The 23,970-nt window shown below is 34.6% G+C and overlaps 1 protein-coding gene across 1 annotated transcript; it reads right to left on the reverse strand.

Annotated features, from left to right (window-relative positions):
• Nucleotides 1-17,565: 17,565 nt before the first annotated feature.
• LOC110684590 lies at nucleotides 17,566-18,696 on the reverse strand. The gene has a single exon (XM_021861028.1). The coding sequence runs from the start codon at nucleotides 18,694-18,696 to the stop codon at nucleotides 17,566-17,568; it is 1,131 nt and encodes a 376-aa protein (XP_021716720.1).
• Between the last annotated feature and the right edge of the window lie 5,274 nt (nucleotides 18,697-23,970).

Genomic DNA, 23,970 nt, shown 5'->3' on the forward strand with positions numbered 1-23,970 from the left:
GCGGACCACATATGAATGGACGAATGTTGGCTCGTAAGATTTTGCGAGCCGGGTATTATTGGACCACCTTGGAGACAGATTGCATACACTTTGTAAGGACGTGTAAGAAGTGTCAAATCTTTGCAAATCTCAACCATATGCCACCCGTGTCACTACATAATCTCACTTCACCATGGCCATTCTCAAGTTGGGGCATCGACATCATTAGACAAATTCATCCGAAAGCTTCAAATGGGCATCAATACATTTTAGTAGCGATTGATTATTTTTCAAAATGGATTGAAGCAGCATCATTTTCCAAGTTAGGTGCAAAACAAGTCTCGAAATTCGTGATAAACAACATTATTTTTCGCTATGGAGTACCTTTTGAAATGATTTCGGACAATGGGTCGCAATTCGAGGGGCAATTGAAAGAAACTCTTGAAAAGTATAAAGTTAGACATCATCAATCTTCTCCTTATCGCTCTCACACCAATGGAGCAGTTGAAGCAGCCAATAAGACCATTCATATAATAATCGCAAAAATGACTGAAAAAACAAGGGAATGGCCTGAAAAGTTGCCGTATGCTCTTTGGGGGTATAGAATCTCTATTCGAACCCCAACAGAAACTACTCCTTACTCCTTAGTGTATGGGATGGAGCCCATCCTTCCCATAGAAATCGAAATTCAATCCTTACAGGTCATGAATGAAAGTGAAATCTCTGAGGATCAATGGTTCAAACTTCGGAATGATGAACTTGCCTTAGAAAATGAACGAAGGTTACAGGCTCTTCACAATACCCAACTTTACCAACGACGCATTACTCGAGCCTTCAACAAAAAAGTTCAAGATACATACATCCGAGAGGGTTATTTGGTGCTAAATGAAAATCGCGCTCCTCTTCATGATCCTCGGGGCAAATTTAAACCAAATTGGTCAGGACCATTCTTGGTCAAACATATCACTCCTGCCGGGGCAATACAGTTAGTCGATATGAATGGTGATACTTTCCTCCACTTCACCAATCTTGATCAGCTCAAAAAGTATTACGCTTAGTATCCATACCCAAGTCAATACGGGTAAAAAAAAAAAAAAAAAAAAAGATCTTCGCACGTACTTTGGTCAATAAAACGGGAAATTTCTTGTCAATGTATGACATTCAATCAGCTCTAAGGTTGCATACGAATTATAGTTTTTATAATCTCGTCTCCTTTAGATTTATCGATTGTATATTTAGGCTTTAATGTCATTGTCTAAACTTTGGACCTCCATTTACGGTTAAAATACATGATTGGGCTCATAAAATGGAATATTCTAAATCATGATCTCATGTTCATAAACTTTAAATTTCAAGTAACAAGTGTCAAAATTTAGAGCAACAATACAGTTGACTTTTAAAGAAAAACTTCATTCCAATGAGAAATTCCAACCTTAAAAACACAATGTTACAAAAAATGACATTCGATCCTAATTCGACGCTTCAAATGCCCATAGTGCTAAGGAAACCATAGACTTATTACGTAAAAGGTTCAAGTGCAAAAAAAAAGGGGGGGGGGCATTTGAATCTTTCCGTTCTTGACTTTATAATTTCTCTTCCTTAATCCTCTTCGAATCGCTGATCGAGGGTTCATCCTCTATCTTTGGCCTTTTAAAAGAACCCACATCTTTGAGAAGCCACCCTTCATAATAAACATCAATAGTCGAATCTCTTAAGACAGGGAGAAATGGAATTTTCTTAACCTCGTTCCCAAACTTTGAACAGATCCCTCAACATGTTGGTATCTATCCAATGAGTAGTACATTCATCAGTGGGAAGATCCTTTAGGAAGGTTTGTCGCTGCCCGAGCTGCCGAAGACACCTCCACGGATAATAAAAAGTGATCTTGTTGATACTTGGAAGCACTACACCCCTTTTGTTAGCAGTACTATATATGACTTCTTTGATCCCCAAATGAGAGGTTACCCATTGGATTTCACCTTCAAGGCCACAAGTGAAGCACCAGTGGGCTCCCCTTCATGAAGGTGTATGGATGTTCCTTTTGATGATCAAGACTAAGGACCAATTCTCCCAAGATCAATGGCCCTAATCGGCCCCCATAAACCATTTGTAGTGCATAGCTAGCTACATTGTTATGACACAACCCAAGATCTTCCTTGAACAACAAAAGACCCATGAGGGCAATCAAGCATGCTCGACTTCGTGCGGAGCCATATGAAATATTGAGTTTAAGACTGGTACCTTTTGCTTTAAAAGGTTCGATGACACAATTGATAAGGATGGAATATTCATGATGGAAAGTCATACCATCATGATAAGATATGCCTAAAGCCTCATGTAAATAACCACTAGTAGAAGTACACTTTTTTGTGGTAACCAATGGTCCACTCATAGCAAAACCCAAGAGGCCTTCAATTTCTTCTACCATTAGCACCATCTCCCCACCTTTAAACCTAAAAACATGCTTTTTTCTCATCCCAATATTTTGTAGAAGCATAAATAAGGTCATAGCAAAGTGGAAGTTTGAGAAGAGGAAGAAGGGAATCAAAGAAGATTTTTGCATAACTTTTCTCTCCTAAAGCAACCTCTACCCCCATGGAAAATAAAGTGTTTTTGTAGTATACTTCATTGATTTCATTCAAGTAGCTGGGTTCTTTTCCTTTCATATCCATAATTTTGAAAGAAAAATTGAGGAAAAGGAGGAAAGGGAAACAAGAAAACTAAGTATTCTTGTTTCAAAGGAGAATAGAAGTGAATGATTATGATCACCCAAACTCATGTCTTATATAGGCAAAGAAAAACCCCACCTTACATTGAAACACCTATAAGATTTCATGCATTTAGTCCCACCACAACATGCAAAAATCCCACATATAAGCTTTCATGCATCTAGTCCCACCACAACATGCAAAAATCCCACCTTACATTGAAACACCTATAAGCTTTCATGCATTTAGTCCCACCACAACATGCCATTTTTCTTCATGTAAACTTTATTTACATGCATGTGTTATGATAACAATCAATTGTTTTTTTTACTCCATATTCTCATGGTTAAAGTTACCCGTGAAACTTGCTTTTTTTGTACATGAATAGTATAGTTAAACATAATCAAATTAATTCTTAGAATGTCTTTTTAGCCAATTTTACGGTTACACTTTGATATGCCTCAAGTTGTTTATTATTATATCCGTCCTATCTATATAGAGTCTTTCAAGCCAATTTTTCAACCATGAGTAATGAACGATTAAGTTCTTTATCGAAATTTCCAAAGCTGGTTTTTCAACCACAACTGATCAATAAATCAAAATTTTCGAGCCGGTTTTTCAACCGCAACCAAAATTCCCAAAGCTGGTTTTTCAACCACAATTGATCATTGGTTAATTGACCAAGACTCTTTAAGCCGGTTTTTCAACCGCTATCGAGATTTTCCAAAGCTGGTTTATCAACCACAACTGATCAATAAATCAAAATTTTCGAACCGGTTTTTCAACCGCAACCAAAATTCCCAAAGCTGGTTTTTCAACCACAATTAATCATTGGTTAATTGACCAAGACTTTTAAGCCGGTTTTTCAACCGCAATCGAGATTTATCAAAGCTGGTTTTTTAACAACAACTGATCATCAATCAATTATTCAATTTTATTTAAGCCATTTTTTTTTCAACTGCAAATAATTGGCGATTAAGTTTTAACCACAGTCAATACGTTGTATTTGACCGCAAATATTCTTACACCACATTTCAGCATATGCTTGATGATTATTAGCATTTTGTTTTATTTTACTCTAGTTTCTTTATAAGTTCTATTTAAGGATCAAAATTTACTATCTTTTTCTAATCATTGATCATCGTTTGTTCCAAACTCGATCAATGAGGGGCATTCTGTAGACACCAAATTTTGATCCCCTATTTTCCATATTTTTTTTTTACTTTCAATTCACTAATAAATTTTGTGTTATTTCATAATTATAATAATAAGATCTGATTTTGCTGACGAAAACCGCAATAATTAGACATAAGAGACAAATTCAAGTAGTGTTTATTTATAATTTTGGAGTATACAAAACTCTTACAATTTGTACTCCTAATTTACGAACAAGATACGAGATTAATTCGAAGCATAACTCGAACCTTGTACACTCCGTACCGGGAACTTCAAGTCGTCATTTATTCATGATTATGAAAATCATTAATGCCATTAGTAGCATCACTAACGCCATGATCAAAGCTAAATATAAATTTAGCACTCGAAAATGCTCGTCGAACGGAGATGGAGCTTGACGATTTTTGTTGCCGGGAGCCATGGAAACCGAAGAGGAAAAGGCAAGGGGTGTGTTTTTTGAGTAAAGGGTGATTTCGGATAAGGGAAATCTCCCTTTTATAAGGGATAAATCTTATCCGTATTTTTGTCGTATCCCAATTGTATAATCGTTTAGTCTAATAATAGTAGTAAGTGTATCTTTTAAAAATAACATAAAATAAAAACAATGTTGTTACCAGTGACATATGTAATAATAATGTTGTTTGACATATCCTGGTCAATAGTATCAAATTTTGACCCTTTAGTCTGTACATTTTTAAAACCGTGACCATTTCTTAAGTATCACTTTCTAACCCCTAATAAATTTTTAGTAATACTGATTCTTTTTTATCCTATTGTTATTATAATTATTCTACTATTTTTATATTATAATTGGGTTCATCATATGTTATGTAAATAATTGTTACATTGTTGTTGGATTTTGTTTCACGATATGCCTAACCCATTAACATATTCATGGCTTTTGTTTATAATTTTATTATTTTTTTTAAAAAAAAAAAAGGAAAAATACAAATCATAAAGGACAAATTAGCATATTTTGATTATGTAAAAGAATGCAAAGCATGCATGCATTACACTAAGCTATTACCAATGCTAACAAAGTCACGGTTTTCCCCCCTCCCCAACTTATCATTTTTATTTTTTTATTGTGTACTTTAATTTTTTTTTTATTTTTCACTCATAAAATGCATTTTTGTTAGATTTCACTTTGTTAATAACGTAGCTACTACCTTATATTTCATCTTCTACTTTCCTACTCAACTTCCCACCAAAACACCATTACCACTTACCTTCATGAGTCATCTTTTATCTGTTTCACACACTCAGAAATAACAAGTGTAAGTATGTATGCTATTTCTCTTCCGGGTTATTGCAATGACGACAATATTTGACAGTAAAAGAGTGGCTCCAAGCAAAGATACCTCTTCCATTACCACTCATTTGATATGTCAAATCTCTACAGAAAAAGAAAATGGTAAGCTATGGTTGTAATTTAGTGACGAGAATCAGAAAATGGTGTGATATGACAATACGTTGTATCACTGAGCCGTGTTTCTTCCCAAACGGTAGGTGATATGACTATCCACAATCAATGGCAACCAATTTTTTTCCTTGTTATTTTCTGATAAGTGGGTTGTGTAATAGTCGTATTTTGCTATGGTAAGTTTAATATACGAAGAGTAAGTACACTCTTCAAAGGAAAGTAGTACCAATTAACCATTGTATTCAAATTATATTAGTACTTTTAATTATTTTTACTCATTAATAATATTGTATTTTGTTCAGTTAATAGTAATTAAGTTTTACATAAAGTAGTAGCTATTCTATTTGTCCTCTACCTCATTAAGACGATTTTTTATTATAATTTCTACCTAACTCTTGTATTCGTACGTATTTATTTTGTGTAACAGTATATTCTATGTATTTTGTATTTTAGCTCCCATTTGCTCCCATATATATACCACCCCACTCTTCACGAAAGGGAAAAAAAATATCGAAGAGAATAGTTAAGAAAGAAGCTAAAAAAAAAACTCATAAAAGAAGTCTAAATTATTTCAGCACTATAATTAGATAAAAAAAAAAAGGTAATCAAATTTTTATTTTCAGTAAAAAAAAAAAGAATATAAAAAAAATTGTAGATGGACTTGGCCTAAAAAAAAATTAAATCGATCATTTTGACACTACCTTGACTAATTCCTCAAGATAGCTACTCAAATCCAAAGGTAATATCTTCTTTCTTTTCATTTGTGATTTCATATTATTTTTTACATACATTTACTAACTTTTCTACTTTTGTGTGTTCCATAACCTCCTAGGGCACTATACGTGTCGGTTTCCTAATTTGGAAACCAAGTAGAATTCGACCGACCGCGAGCGAGTTTGAGAGTTAGTATATATGGTTTGTTTGATTTTTTTTCTTGTATGTATCATCCTTATGTATAGTATGAAATGGAAACAATGATAATTGTACAAAATGCATAAGGAAGCTCCAAAGAATGAATGATGGAATTCTAGCAAGATAGCATTTTCGACTACTTTTTTTTTATTATGTAAAAAATCGTTATTCATCATAAAATTAAAACATAAATTTTTCAAATTAATATTATGTATTTAGGAGTGTATGAGACTTGGAATTTTATAAAAATAAATTTTAACCAACTCACAAAAAATCAGACATGAAGACATAGTAACACCACAAATTTCTTACTACAGGTCTGTCTATTTGCCAATTTCGACCAGTATCCTTTTTTAATAATAAAATTTGAATTGAATATCTAGAAAGAAGATTCATTAAGCTTTGTAAGTTGGGGTCACACGTTCCCATAGGATAAATACTCTATTTTTTATGATTTTTACAAAACAAGGTATCAAAATGATAAACTGATTTGAGGCTGTTTTCCCTAACCAAGCATACTCTTTTTATTTGGCATATCAAATGACTTCTAAAAAGGGGGAATTTTCTACAGAAAATTTATATGCTTGTCCTTAACATACCATTAAAAGGATCATGCCAATTTCGAACTACTTTGACCATTATCACCCAATTCCTCATGAACGTCCCAAACCGGAGTGTTTTTTAAAGAAAATTCATTATCTTTCATTTCAACAGCTAGATGAATCCCAATTTTTGATATGTTATATAAGACTTATAGAAATTTCCAAAGACCTATCATATGCTTAAATCCGACTGTTAGAACCTGAGTTATGGTGTCCGAAATATTAGAGACACTTTAAACCCTTAAGCTTTTTAAGGAAAAATGGAATGAACATTATTATATAATTTGTGTCACCCTATCATGTATACCTCTGGTTTTTTTTTTTAGTCATTTGAGGAAGTTATAAATTACTCATGCCTCAAGTTGATATTAATCCAAAAAAGAGACACATTTGTATCAATTTAAGACTAACACTTTTTTTTTTTATTTAAAAAAAAAAAGTCTTCTTCATTCTATGGCTATATGAAAGGAGCATTATAAATAATTCATTTAGTTTGGAATAGAATGTCTTATAATTTTTAAATAAATCTTGTTTAACTTTTAATTCCATCATCGTTCGGAAGAGCAAATTTCCTTATGCATTTCTTAATAAAGAGACAACTAACTTTTAATTAAGCAAAATATGGCCTTGCATGCTTGTATCATTTCATTAATAAAATAAATCTTTCGAGTTATGGTTTATGGCTTATATTTAAATAAGAGGGTAAAGTTGAATATTCAATCATGATAGGTTATAAGATGATCTATTTGCCGCAGAGAATTATGCTTTTAAAGTTTTATTATCTCTGATAGATCGCTTACTTAATCTAACGTGATTAAGGTTTTCACATATACTACCTATCATTTAGATTTAAGCCATATAGAATGTCCATTCTGCGTAAGTCAATTTCATACAATCTAGACACATTTCCTTCATATTCTTCTCAAATTCATACCAAATAAAATTCCTTTTTTAGCACACTCAAATAATCCCACACAATCTCTTTCTGGAAGTTGGTCAACCCTAAATAAAGTCGTTAATTGAAACACATTTTACAAACAAAATCATTCTCCTCAAAGAAACTCCTATGGTGTCGCTGATTCTAGTGACTTCCTCAACCTTGATAAATTGACCTCCACCTTGAAAGCAAGATTGCTCAACCTCATTCAAATGACCCTATATGGATCGACCACCTCTCCTAAAAAAAAATATAAACTTTCTTGAAACCTCGTATGAAATTTCGAACATGTATAAATGGACGTTCGTAAGAACTACGTAGGGTTTTGATCCGGGAGTGGATTCAAATCCCACAATGAACGGTACGTAGGGCAACTTTAATGCTCAAACCCACCATATATCATAAGGTTTAATTCACTTTTATTTTACATTTGAGTGTGATTGACAATGTGGAAATTTTCGTGTTTTTATGCATTAGGAAAAGTATGTGAATAACCATAAATAATTAGCAACGTACTAGTAAGAGCCTGTTCATTAGAACAGAGGAAGAGACGAGTTCCAAACGTTCGATCTTCCTAACTTATACCCCGTACCTAGATCTCTAATTTTTCTAAGACCATACTTATATAGTGCCTCACCTAATGGAGTCAATGTCGTTTTCTATTTGAAAGCGATCATAAACCAAAAGACCATCTCTATTCGGGCAAAAATAGAGTGGCGACTCTAATTTCTTTATTTTAGTCAAATTATCGACTTACGTGGGATTTTGAATTCTAATTTTAATTAGTCAAAAAATGGGTACCACACATACAAAGCATATCGTTCTTAGCTCCTTGACCTAAGCAACGTTCATTATGCAACAATCACTTCTTAGCTTCAAGACCTAAGTGACGTTCAAGATCGTTTCTTTACACCATATATGATGCTTAGCTCCATGACCTATGTTCATCTATCGTGTCGCATGATGTAATTGTCCTTAGCCTCCTGGCCTAAGAACATGCATCATGCCTAAATTATTTTCAAGACAAGCAATTCAATCCATACGATTCATTTCGTCTTGCTTAAGGCGGAAATTCAAAACTTCTTCCCTTTTTAATTATTTTCTTTTGGGGAAGTTCAAAAAAAATTTCAAAATTTTTATCGAGGGAAGTTCAAAAACAAAACTTCATTTTTCACGTCTTCTTTTTTGGGAGAAAGTAAGTACCTTATACTCGTTTCATGACAAAAATGACGGAAATTTTTTGCTTTTGCATTTTCTGTTGCTTATGTGTGCACACACACTCAAACTATACACACACCACAAGCTATACACATGTCATGTCGTGTCAAGTCAAACTTGGTCAAGTCAGTTGGTCAACTCAATGATAGTCTATACGAGTCCCTTGGCAAATTTTATTTTGCAGGTCTCAATTACAGCCCACGTCCGGGGACAAGCGGACCATCTATAGCCCACGTCCGGGGACAAACGGATCATCTATAGCCCACTTTCGAGGACAAGCGGACCATCTGTGGTACCTGGTTTTTAGCGGACAGAAATTAGTCTATAAAAAGGTTCCACTTAAGTGTCTGATAAGACTTATAAACAAAACTTAGAGTCGCCACCTTATTTTTATCCGAATAAGGACGGATTTTAGAACAGTCAATTTTAAGAAATTAAAACTTAATAAAAATCAACTGCTAACTCCATAATAGGAATTAAGGCACAGGGGTTTAGGTTAAGAGAATCGAACGTCTGGAACTCGTCTTCTCTTCCGTTCTATGGAACGGGCTCTTACTATTGCGTTGTCAAAAACAAGTTTTAAGACATATTAACCACATAAAAAAAAATATTTAATACAAGGTATGTTTGAGCACCAAAGTTGCACTATGTACCGATCATAGTGAGATTTTTAATTCACTCACGGATCAAAACCTTCGTAGTTCGGACAGATGCCATGTTTTAAATAACCAATTCCATTGGGTTTTTAATTTGGGTTGTTGACATAAATGTCATTTTCGTAAGTGGGATTTTAGTGATTTTTGATGGATTCACTCATAAAAGTAAAATGAACCACCTTAGTTGAGGAAAATCACCCCGATTAGTGATCACCAAAAAAATGTCTTTTGAATAAGACAATTCAACAAATGCGTCCCAATTGACGACTTTTTAGTGGGTCAAGGTATTTTTTGGAGCGAAACTTTAAGGGTTCACTATATAATCTCACTTTGGGTTTAAATTCACTCAAGGATAATTTTTGTAAAGTTTTAAGGGTTTATGTGTTTAGGCTTAATGGCATTGGACAAGTAAAACACGACACTTGTCAAGGCCTTACTTCCAAATAAAAGGGAACTTACTTCCAAATAAAAGGGAACAATAAAATATTTAATCATATCTGATTGTCAATTAATCCATCGGGAATTTATAATGGAATTTAAGTTTATTTTTATGGAGATAGATAATTGTTACAACCTTATACAACTAAATAATTAATCTTAACCTCATGTTTGGAAATGAGGCCATAACCTCATATTAACTATTATTACCTAAAAAAAACAACCAATCAAAGTTATGATTCATTCTTGTTCACAAAAGGGTTTGAAATAAGAAGGTTCACAAAATTATAAAAGAAAATAATGCTTGTTAAAACTTTTATTTCTAAAGTCTTAAAAGAAAATTAAAGTCCTTAAGACATCATTTATTTCAAAAGGTATCTTAAAAACTAAGATTAAAGATTTCAAAATCAACAACATTTAGAATTAAAGACTCTTATTTTTAAAGTCATCTTTAAAATAAGATTAAAGTTTCTTAAAATAACACTTAGAATTAAGGCTTGTTAAAACTCTTATTTCTTAAATCATTTTTTAAAATAAGATTAAAAACATTTTCATTAAAAATTCATAAGTTAAGAAGTAAATATATAATATAGTGTAATATAGGTTTCATACCACCATTAATAAAAATTATAAAAAGCAATTAAGAGAAAAACGTGCATATTTCATCTTTTTGATAGTTTGAACTAAAAAAATCATTAAAAATCATAGAAAAATCGAAAAACTTGTTGTGAGATATGGTTGGAAATATCTTGAAAAGTTCTATTACTTGAGCTAAAGAACTGGAACTGATTCTGGTCGTAAAGGTTCTTTCATAGGCCATCTTTGGGACGTGGTAAGTAATTCCTTACTCTTGAACATCCTGCACATAAACTCTTAATTCATTAAGTCTTTAAGCTCACTTTAAGAAATAAATCATTCTAAAAAATATGCTTTAGGAAGACACATGAATGTATTGAACTTTCATATTTAAAATGCATTAGAAAGAGATGCAATGCAAAATGCAATTACCCTCCTCTTTTGTAACCTATCACCTCACCAATAGGCTTGGCTTTCTAATGTGGAGTAATGAAAGATTTAGGGCTAATTTAGCACCTAAAATCGTCATTACCCCTATTGGTAAAACCACATGAAAACAAACACATTAGTTAGCATACTAATAATAATTAAGGAAATTAAGAAAGGAATAAAAATAATACCTTGAACTAGATGTAGCAATATTTTTGGATAACCCTTCTTACTTATCAAGAATGAACAGATGATTACTCCTTAGTTAAAGTGTAATAAAGAGACTAAGTGATTTTTTTTTGGAATTTTGAGATATTAAAAGAAATTAATGCAAAATTAAGCTAAAGCACCTTTTTTTTATGATTTTTTTTACTATAGAAAATAATCTTGAAAAATAAAACTAAAACTTAAGAAAGAATTTTTTTTTGGTTTTTTTTAATATATACTAGGATACTTGAGTAACTAAACTAGTGTTTTTAACAAAGATAATAATAACAACAATAATTGAACTTGAAATATTTTTTGTATTTTTTTTATAGGAATTAAAGATAATAACAATACTTAAATAAAAAAAATAGAAGTAACAACTTAATTATAAGATGCTTTTAATAAGCTAATAACTTAAAAATAAAGCTAAATTAGAGAGATTTTAACTAAAACAAAGATTAGAAGAGAAATTTTTAGAGAGAATTTTTAGAGAAAGAAGTTGTAAGAATTTTTTTGATGTCTAAAACTTGAGAATTAGGGGGGTATTTATAGGAAAATAAAGGGGTTAACTTGTAAATAAAAGAAAGTGAATAAATTAAAATTCAAGGATTATTTTTGTAAATATCAAGATTTTGGTAATAATGAGAATCTTGATATTAAATTCTCTTGTTTTACATGTAACAAACTTGCTAATCTGTTTTGCAACGCTTAAACTGATAAAATAAAGAAAACCGTAATAAAATCAACTCTAATATTCACATAATAAAAAAAAAAGGTTCTAAAATACCATGGTATATATATATAAATAATATATATATATATATATATATATATATATATATATATATATATATATATATATATATATGACCAAGTCGTGTCATAACTCAAAAAAAAATAATACTCACATGGTATACAATAAAAGAGTGCCTAAATTTAATTAGTCACTATTATACTCACCAAGGTGTTAAAAAACACTTATAATAAAAAGTCAGCTCTGAGATGTCAGCTGTAAAAGATACACAAAGACATTAGGTTACAATACTAATATGGTTGGACAAAATATCTCAGAGTTATTAAAAAAAAGCAAAAAAAGAAATAACCCCTGCCCTTATTAGATAGTACAATTACCCAAGAACATCTGAACATACGACAAAACCTTATATATACGAGCATAACCCTTACTAAAAAAAAGTAGATCATATAAAATCATAAGATTGACATGGTCAACGTGAAAATACATCATACAATACTAAGCCATACAACATAAATTTTAAGGTGGTCAAGAGTAAAATATATTCCCTTGACCGGATGACCTTTAAAAAAAAAGGTGAACTCTTATCTTACTTTACTCTACTAAAACACAAATTTATATTTATCATAGTCGTAAAAAAAAAAAGACAAAAGGTACAAAACTAGATCAAAACAACAGAAAAACAAATAAAACAGAAGCCATACTCACGTCGGCAAAGTAAATTATCATAACAGAAATTACTATTTGGAATAGTCTCAAATAGTGTTTGAATAGTGAAATGCAATATATGACACGCCTGAAATCTAGCTGTCCCAACTAACGTCAGATAAATATTGATGCAATTGGTCCAAATTGAAATTTATTGGATACAATATTAACCGCGGGGGGTAAAAAAAAGATGACGTTATTTCACTATTGACAATTGTTTATCAAAACTGACAAAAGAATACACAAAGTAGACTGAGTAAACAAACCATACACAAAAAAAAAAAAAAAAAAAAAAAAAAAAAAGCGAAAGTCGAAAACCACAAGCTATTGAATTCATTTTGTTAAACTGTCAGAATTCATTTTGTTTTCTATTGAAACGAAAGTCAGAAATCACAAGCTACATGAATTCTCAAAAAAAAGTGAAGTATCATTGAAATGATATGAAGCACGATCCTATTTTTTAGGAACAAACACTATTCATCTATACGTGCAATTATACATTTACACCCATACGTATCCCTCTTTTATTCTCATTCATACAATACTCAATTATCCTTAGATAAATATCAATGGGTTTGGTCCGAACTTATATTTATCGGATAAAGTATTAACTGCGGGACAAAGATATTATAACAAGCGTACATAAAAGGGGCCCCTTTAGCACTATAACATGTAGTACTCATTTAGATGTGGAAATATTTGTCATTTCCCTATATTGGTTGGACATGAGTCTTTAGAGTAATGGATTTTATGGCTTAGGTAAATTGGTCATATAATAGGGGAGTACACAAATAAAAAAAACTCTAACAATCTAAGTGAACATATTAATATACTTATTATACTCTAAAGGGTTAAACGATACTTGGTTATAAGGAAAATGACATATCCCCTGGAGAGACAAAAAATATTGTACTTTATACTATACGATTATTATACATATACATATAAAAATACGGTCTAAAATACTTATTTTTACTATAAAAAGAAATTACCCTTATCCAAAATCTCCACTCACCACTTAATTCTTATCTTCCTCCATCTTCCTCCTTACCCGAAAAAAATCAAACAAAAACCACCATTAAACTCAACCACCATGTTTCAAGAAAACCAGGAAGATCAACATGTCTTCACCTTTGAGGAAGACATGAGGATGATAAGGGTGTACTTCATGTACATTGTGGGGCTAGTGGTCCTCCTAATGGCTGTATTAATTTACTTGTTAATCCATAAGTAAAAACCCAAAAATTACTTCGGTGGAGCAGGGTAGAAATGTATGTAGTGTCAGTTGTACTTCAATATTTTGTAATTTAGTAATTTAGAAGTACAAATTGTAACATGTATTTTGGAAATTATGAATAAAAATCATTATTATTACTCGTTTCCTTCGTTTTATGTAATAAAACAAACGTCATTAAGTTTATAAAAATAATTAGCAAAATAATAATTATTATTTGAAAAAAAAACAATAATTATAGTAATAAAAAATAATTAATAGTGATAATTAAAAAGGTAGGATCAAAATTTGGTGTCTACAGATTGCCCCACATTGATTGAGTTTAAATAAAACGATAATCAATGTTTGAGAAAAGACACAAAATTTTGATGTATGTTAAAAAAAAAAAAAAATCCTAATTGATCTTCATTTAAACATTGACCTGAGTGCAGTTGAAAAACTGGCTACAAAATAGAGTGAAATTCTCACTCAATTACAACACAAATGTTGGCTTGGGTGCAGTTGAAAAACTAGCTGAAAAATAAAGTGAAATTCTCACTCAATTGCAACACAAATGTTGGCTTAGGTGCAGTTGAAAAATTGGCTGAAAAATAGTGTGAAATTCTCACTCAATTGCAACACAAATGTTGGCTTAGGTGCAGTTGAAAAACTAGCTGAAAGAGAAAGAAAAAAAATAGAGTGAAATTCTCACTTAGTTGCAACACAAATGTTGGCTTGGGTGTAGTTGAAAAACTGGTTTAACCTTGAAGAAGATTAAAACTCCGATTTGCACGAGCTTGAAGAAAAAATAACAATCATTCTTGAAAAAAAAAACACAATTTATGGATTTCGGATGCAAAAACAGCAGGTGGTTTGTACTGAGTTTTCGGAAAAGTAAACTCCTTCGGCCTTTTCTCCCTGGCTCTATTAACACCACCACCCCTATAAAAAAAAAGGTGGTGTTCATTCCTTTCTACACCAAATCAACTCCCTTCTTCTTCTTTCAAGCTTCTCAAGTCTTATTTATTCTCTCCTCAAATTTCTAAAAAAAAATGAATGTCATGTTTCAAGAATTCAATGAAATCAGTGGAGCTAGAAAGCTCCAACTAAAAGGGGTGATAGAAAAAATTTCTCCACCTCGTCTTTCCTCTTATACAAGTGTCTTTACTAGAACCATCACCCCTCTCCTAGTTATTCAACCTCGGTATGATATGATTCATGATGCTATTGAATTTTGGGATGAAGAACGCCATGTTTTTCGTTTTGGAGAGACGGAAATGACTCCTCTTCTAGAAGAAGTGGAGGGTTTACTAGGTCTTTATAAAGAAGGTCGTGTGATTACACCTGCTGACCCAAGGGCAACCAATGCAACCATGAGGGATTTGCTAGGCATACCATTAAATATGGAGAGCAATTATCGCCTGCTTGACAGCTTAATGTTAGATAATTTCCTTGAAACCTTCTCTATATCTCATTGGGAATCTGCCAACAGTGAGGATTTCAAAAGGTGCCAAGAGAAAGCTTGCATCCTTTTATTGCTCGGCCTTCTTTTGTTCAAAGAATCATTATTTTCCTGTCATGTTCGTTGCCTTTCTTTGCTGTCACAGATTGAGTCAGGGAACCGTTTAGGGCCTCTTATCCTAGGGGAACTTATGATGGGGCTTGACCATCTGAAACAAAATCCAGGTGGTTTTGTTAAAGGGTGTCCAATTGTGCTTCAACTTTGGTTATGCGAGAAATTCAAGCTATCTAGACCACCTTTTCGAACTCCTTACCAAACCCGACATATTCGGGAGAGAGGCTTTTTTCCTATATTTCGTCAATGTTGCAATCATGGTGGATGGAAAGACGTCTTTGCCGTAGCTGATGTGGAATGGATCATTTCATTTCTCAACATAAATTCCATAACAATTAGCACTAGCAGACGCAGAGGTGTTCAACTTCCAGGATTGTGTCGTGTCACATTCTATCTTCCTTGGAGATACTTGAGACAAGCGGGCCAACTGCAACGACTCCTAGAGCTTCATGAGCTCCCAGTGGTACCTTGTTCCACTTATGAAATTGGTAGTGTGGAAGCTCTTAGGGCGTTATCCCATGTATGGCAATTTGCACGAATGCTTCCAGCACTTTTAGTCCTCGAAGATGATGTTCCAACCGCGTCCTATACAACATGGTTGTTGGAGGACCTCGAGGGCGATGCTTGAATAAATCCCTAGAGGGATTTCGTTATTTGTACTTCAAAATTTGTATTTTGTGTTTCCCTTGCTTATGCATTTTCAATTCCAAAAGAAGAAATCGTATCCGAAGGCATTGGTCTCTTGGTTATGGTGTATGTGGTTGTTGTTTCCATGTTTAAAAATGGATGTAATCTCGCCAAAAACTGAGAGAGTTTGTGTTATGATCAAATAAAAAAAAATGTTTGTTGTAATCATATTTTGTTAAGTATTGCCTTGATCATGATCTTTTAATAATAATGAATATTTCTACATGACTCTTAAGCATGCAATGCAAACATGAATGAAATCTAAACTTTAACATGATACACATGACTATCTAGAGTTAGTAGGAGATTCACGTTTTTTTTTTCGAATCCCATAAATACAACACCGTACTAATCAAGCATAATACTTTTTTAACTGATCAAGGTTGGTGAAATGAACAAATTCATTTCCATCAAGATCCACCAATTTTACTGCTCCTGCTGGTGTAAGATGTTTGACCAGGAAGGGACCAGACCAGTTGGGCTTGAACTTTCCATGTGGATCATGAATTGGTGCTCGATTTTCCTTAAGTACCAAATCTCCCTTTTGGATATTCCTTTCCCTGACCTTTTTATTAAATGCCTGAGCAATGCGTCTTTGATAAACTTGAATGTTGTGAAGGGCTTGTAACCTTCGTTCACTTGCCAAAGAAAGTTCATCATATCGTTCTTTAAACCATTGTTCTTCAAATATCTCGCTTTCATTCATTACGCGAAGCGATTGAATCTCCGTTTCGATTGGAAGAAGCGGATCCATTCCATATACCAAAGAATATGGAGTAGTCCTAGTTGGTGTTCGAATGGAAATTATGTATCCCCAAAGTGCGTAGGGAAGTTTATCGGGCCATTCTCGAGCCCTATTTGTCATATTGGCGATTATCGTCTTGATAGTTTTGTTAGCTGCTTCAACAGCTCCATTGGTTTGAGGACGATATGGTGATGATTGGTGATGTCTGATTTTGTATTTCTCAAGGGTTTCTTTGAGATGGCCTTCAAATTGCGAACCATTATCGGAAATAATTTCAAAAGGTACCCCATACCGACATATAATGTTATTGATTACAAATTTTGAAACTTGTTTTGCCCCTAGTTTCGAATATGATGATGCCTCCACCCATTTCGAAAAATAATCGACAGCAACCAATATATATTGATGCCCGTTCGAAGCTTTCGGATGTATTTGCCCAATGATATCTATGCCCCAGCTGGAAAAAGGCCATGGAGAAGTAAAATTATTCAGGCTAACTGGCGGCATATGATTAAGGTTTGTAAATAGCTGACATCTTTTGCATGTTCGTACGAAATGGATGCAATCACTTTCCAAAGTGGTCCAATAATACCCTGCTCGCAGAATCTTCCGAGCAAGCATTCATCCATTCATGTGAGGCCCACATTCTCCCCCATGTACCTCTTCCATGATCCTTCGTGTCTGCTCCCCATCGATGCATAATTGCAAATTTCCATCGAAACTCTTATGATACAACAAACCTTTCAATATTGTGAAATGAGAAGCTAGCCTTCGAATAACCAATTGATCCTTCTTGTGACTTCCTTCAGGATATTCTCCATTGATTAAATACTTCTTAACGTCAGTATACCAAGCATCCTCATCATCTTCTTGGGTTAATAAAGCAATTGTTGGTTTAAAATTAACCACTAGAATTTCTTTTTCTACAATTGTTACCGATTGTACCTTCACATCATCGTCCCAAGTTAAATTTACCGCCAGATTTGCCAAAGCATCGGTGAAACTGTTTTGTTCTCGAGGGAGATGTTTGAACTCTATTTCTTTAAAGAATGGGATAAATTGTTGAAGATACTCCGTGTACATTTGCAACCTTTCGTCCCGAACTTTCCAAGCTCCAATAGTCTGGGAAATTATGAGATAAGAATCACCGTATACTGTGAGATTTTTTGCACCAGCTGCTAATGTCGCTTTGATTCCATTGATGCAGGCTTCATATTCAGCCGTGTTATTCGTCGTTGGGAAACTAAGCTTCACAGCGAAAGGAATATGTACTCCATAAGGATCGATCAATAACACCCCTACACCATTTCCCCTTCTATTTGAGGCTCCGTCGAAATTCATCTTCCATTGTGACATACTAAGACAGAAAATATGTTCATCTGGAAAATCATCATCAAATTCATCACCCGATATAGGTCCATCAGCCAAAGCTTCAGATATAGCCCTCCCTTTGACAGACTTTTGATTCACGCACTGAATGTCAAATTCTGACAATATCGCATGCCACCTTGCTATTCTTTCACTCAAGATTGGCTTCTCAAAAATGTACTTGATTGGATCTAACCTCGAAACCAGATAAGTAGTATGTGCTTGCAAATAATGTCGAAGCTTCTTTGTCGCGTAAATAAGGGCAATGCAAGCTCTTTCTAAAGGAGTGTATCTAGTTTCATACTCAAGGAACTTTTTACTGAGGTAGTAGATAGTTATTTCCTTCCTTGTACCCTCTTGGTATTGTGCCAAAAGAGCTCCCATGGCTGTTTCCGTAATAGTAAGATATAATATCAAGGGCTTCCTAGTTTCGGCGGCATTAAAATCGAAGGATTGGAGAGGTATTCTTTCATTGAATCAAATTAGGCTTGACATTTGTCATTCCATATTGTAGGAACATTTTTCTTAAGTAACATGAATATAGGTTCACACTGGGTTGTCAATTGCGATATAGACCTACTAATATATTGAATTCTACCAAGAAATCCCCGAATCTCCTTTTCCGTCCTTGGCGGAGGAAGCTATTGTATGGCCTTTACCTTGTCAGAATCAACCTTAATTCCGTCTTGACTTACGACGAAGCCTAGAAGTTTTCCCGAAGTTACTCCAAATACACATTTCTGAGGATTCAATCTCAGATTGTATTTCCTAATTCTATCGAAGAATGATTTTAAAGCATCAAGGTGCGTTTCACGATCATGACTTTTGACAATCATGTCATCAACATAAACCTCCACAATATCGTGGATGAGGTCATGCAAAATCGTCGTTGCAGCCCGTTGATAGGTTGCCCCGGCATTCTTTAATCCAAAGGGCATTGCTCTATAACAAAAGGTTCCCCATGGGGTAATAAAAGAAGTTTTGGACATGTCCTCTTCTGATATAAGCACCTGATTATATCCCGAGAATCCGTCCATGAATGAGAACATGGCGTGTCCAGCAGTGTTATCAACTAGAACATCAATGTGGGGCAAAGGAAAATAGTATTTTGGTGATGCTGAATTTAAATCCCTAAAATCAATGCACACTCTGAACCTTCCATCTTTTTTTGGGTACTAGCACCACATTCGCCAGCGATTCTGGATGCTTAATTGGTTTGATGAAGTTGGCATCAAGCTGCTTTTGAATTTCCTCCTTAACTTTGAGACTAACTTCCGGTTTCATTCTACGAAGCTTTTGTTGCTTTGGCTTGCTATCGGGATAGAGTGGTATACGATGTTCAGCAATGCTACGATCGACACCAGACATATCAGCATAAGACCATGCAAACACATCCATATATTCTTTAAGTAAAATAATAAATGCATTTTGTTCATCGAGGGAAAGGGTGGATCCTATCTTGACTTCTTTTACATCATTATTCGTACCTATGTTTACAGTTATAGACTCTTCCATGGGTGTCACACATGATTTAGGTTCATTGAAAAGTTCATTATTAGAAAATGCTTCATGATCAAGATCAATTTCTTGTACGCAAATATGTTTACAAGTAATTTTATCGATATCTTCATGATATGGGATATCAGGCAGTGTATGGATAGATGATTGGCTAGATGATGAGCTATCGGTTTCATAACCATCTGAGATAGAGGATTGAAAAGGATATAGTTTAGGGAAAAAAGGGAATTGTTCTCGAGTTTTGGATCGGATATTGTTTCCAACTTCTGTTTTTATTGGAGTAATAAGCGTAATGGGATCCAATCGGACTTCATAATCAGAAATTGATGAAAACAAGCCTCTTAGAACTCCTTGCTTTAGATGGTCAGCCCAATCAAAATCTTTCTTAGATACTGGTTTCTTATCAAACCATTTCTTAATAAATTCTTCATTCCTTGCTTCTGCAAAGAAAATTTCTAACCCAGGGAGAATTTTCTCTTTATCCAAGTCATACCAAGGTTTAGGAAACTCATAAAATGGCTCAGTGTCATTTTGCAACACAAATTGCCCATTCAAAGTGAGAGACTTCTTTTTCATAACCTTAGAACCCATGTTCTCATCGAAGCCCAAACCATGACGATTTCGCTTATCGATTATTGGGATTGGGATTGGGTGCCTCATGCCTTCACCGTTTCGTCCTAAACCAGCTCCTAGAACATAACCCATTTTCAACATCAATTGAAGTCCTCTAGTAAGTGTTTGGGGTATTGGATCTTGGATTTCTTGAATGGAATCCGAGGGTAGAGTAGATTTTCGAGTTTGGTTGGTCATGGGTTGGCAAAGGATACCTAAACATTACATACTGAAGATTAGGATTTCCTCATTTTTTTTTTGAAAATAATTAAAAAAAAGTAAACGATAAATGCAAAAATGCATGCGAAAAAAAAGGATTTTGGTAAAAATTTAAGGACGTCTATTAAGTTAGATAAGTTAGTGGGGTGTTCATTCCCAAAAAAAAAATCTTTTTAATTATTTCGGGTCGCGCCATAAGGCTGCCTACGTATCTCCAGATAGATTTTTTTGTATTTTCCTATTTTTTTTTCTCTTTTTTTTTTTGGAGAATCAGACCCGTCGTAGTTCAAATCGGAAGAAGGAGGTTTTTTTTTTTAAAACAGCTGCACACGATCAGAGTTGCCTACGTACCCCAATAACAATGTGCGTGCAAGTACAATTTTGTGTATGATCATGAAATAGTGCTTTAGGGGATCAAGTTGTACGTAGTTCTTTGTAACAAAAGAAAACATAAGGAGGATAAAAAAAAATGCTTGGTTTACAGTGCTCATACTACCCCTTTTATTCATCCTTCTTGATGGAGGGTAAGATAGAGGTCACCATGTCGTTGTAGATGCTTCCTTTCCCATGTATAGATTCCTTAGGCTTTAAGGTTTTCAACAGTCTTTCTCGTAGTTCGAGTAGTGACGAGCAATCAAAAGAGTGGGATCATCTTCGTGTGTCCAAAGAGAAAGGGAATTTATGGACACTTTCTGATTCGGGCAGGAAATTCCAGTTGTGCGCTTTATACACCAACGGAGGGCGTGACATTCGTTAGTATCATGGCCATGTAACTGATGATAGTGACAATATTTGTTGAGATTTGGTCCAACAGGATCAGCTCCTGCTCGACGAGGTAGTGGCTTGATACGACCTTCTTCGAGTAGTTGAAGGAACAAATCAGCTTGAGAGGCTCGTAGCTGTGCCGGGCTTGTCTCTGGTATGCTAGACTGAGGATGGGCCGGAGTGATGATCCCACGATCAATAAGATCCTGGATTTCACATTTAAGGTCGTAACAAGTATCGGTTCTATGCCCATACAGATGACAATAACTGCAATATTGTCTCATATCGGTCCCATGTGGTGGTAACGAATACACATAGCTTTTTGCCCGAAGAATACCCTTTTTGCTCAAACGATCGTACACCACACTCAATGGTTTGTCAATTCGAGTGAATATCCTCCTGTTAGCTCTTTCACCTTGAGGGTGCACCTTAGGCCTTCTTTCCTGTAGTCGATAGGCATCAATTTCGTAACCGTGTCTCTCCATGTGCGAGAGATTGGCGTATTTGATGGAGACCATATGTTGATAATAAAAAATCATTTAATTTTCTTAGCAATATCAACATAAACTCCCTATCAGTTATGGGAAAACGAAGTCGAGCCCGAATGTAAGAACATCTTGAAAAGAGATGTGAAAATGATTCCCAGTCACTTTGCTCCATATTCACTAGCTTCAGTTTTTCGGTGTCAGTCTGTCGAAATTCAAATGCCCAGTCACTGAATGCTTGAGCTATTTCTCCCCAAGAGCCTTTACTTGTTACCCCTGAGGTATAATACCAGGATAACGCGGGTCCACCCAGACTTCTATTAAACAACATAGGAAAATGTTCTTCTGGAACATTCAAAGGGTATAAGGTGTTCACAAAGTTGTATAAATGGAGAATAGGATCTCCCAACCCATTGAACTTCTCAAACTGAGGAAGATTAAGATAACGATCTACATGCCTGTAGTTAGGGAAAAGAATCAACTCCTCCGGGTATACCAACCTTCTATAACACAGGACATCAAAATCCAAATCAAAATCCTCGGCCCTAGACCTCTTCCGAGATCCCTCATCATGTTTAAAGGAATTACTTATCCAAGATTCTCCTCTAAAACAAGGATCGCTGTCTTTTGGAGTTTTAGGCTCCTCTTCTACCCCATCTTCATTGGACCAGTTTGTTCCATCTCTAGCTCCTTGGGGATTAATCTCATAATCATTTTCATTTTCTTGAAGCTCTTCTTCTGGATCTTCCTCAGTTTCTTCTTTCGGATCTTCCTCAGTTTCTTCGTCTTCCTCTAAGTCCTCTTCCCGATCTTCCTCCGTTTCTTCTTCTTCTTTCCATGAGCTACTTGAATCAAATCTAATATTATGAATAGTGAATCCGTCTAATCGAATACCCTCTTCTTCATCTAAATGGAGCACTGATTTTCCAACAGTAGAAACATTCATAACTTCTGGATTACCCACAAGTGTCACTGCACCATGATCTGTGAGCAGCTTCACCTTTTGGTGTAAGGTAGAGGCTACCGCCCTATTCTCATGAAGCCAAGGTCTACCGAGCAAAAGGTTAAAGCACGCTTCAATATTAATTACCACAAATTCAACATTTCTAGCCACTGGTCCATATTCCAAAAGTAACTCAATTGACCCCAAAACGTCCCTTTTCGCATTGTCGTAAGCCCTAACAACCTGTCTTGAAGGTGTCAAATCTTCTTTTTGATAACCGAGCTTCGTCATAACTCGATAAGGACATACGTTGATGGCAGAACCATTGTCAATAAGTACCCAGGGTATTGTCCACCCATGACATTTCACAGTTATGTGGAAAGAGTTGTTATGGTTGACACTTTCTAGGAGATCATCGTCGGTAAACATTAAAGTGCGGTTGGCTCCATGAATAAGTCCTACCATTTGATCCGGTGTTATGGATGCATCAATTGAAACCTCATTGAGATGTCTCAGAACAGCGGCCCGATGAGGTTGAGAATGAGTCAGTAACTTCCATATAGAAACATTTGCATTAACCTCCTTCATGCGCTTAATAGCATCATCTTCTTCCTTATTCACCTCTACTAATTCCCTGTCTTTTTCTTTCCTTCTCAGGGCTTCCACAGGATTCTCATCTTCAAGATATGAAGGTTTAAAATGACGACCTGCACGAGTCAAATGGGCCACATGTAGATCTTCATCATCACTAAGATCATCAAGATAGATCGGACATTGGAAATTACTAGGGGTACTAAGGTGTGCCCCAACATTTTTCTCAGCCATTGACAACAACGAGAGAGCATCCTCTTCATCATCTATTAGGCAAAATGCCCCATCATATCCTATAGTGGAGCAGACATTGGAGAACGAATCTCTATTGAAGATGACATCCAAACCTTTGCATGGCACAAGCTTGACCTTTTGCTGAGTGGAGTGATCATACACAACACACACATAATTTCCGGATAATGGCATCTCATACATTTGAGGGGTATTTCGAACCATTAGTAATGTTGGATCAATCTGGTTATTGGTAGTGGATATGGTGTTTATAGAGACAGGAGGCTTATGATT

The sequence above is a fragment of the Chenopodium quinoa genome, unplaced genomic scaffold (assembly GCF_001683475.1).
Source record: "Chenopodium quinoa cultivar QQ74 unplaced genomic scaffold, ASM168347v1, whole genome shotgun sequence".
In the NCBI taxonomy this organism is placed as follows: domain Eukaryota; kingdom Viridiplantae; phylum Streptophyta; class Magnoliopsida; order Caryophyllales; family Amaranthaceae; genus Chenopodium; species Chenopodium quinoa.

What these genes read in the sequence shown, in the direction of transcription:
- LOC110684590 (XM_021861028.1), bottom strand. Translation starts at nt 18,696, where the DNA reads ATGGGAGCTCTTTTGGCACAATACCAAGAGGGTACAAGGAAGGAAATA.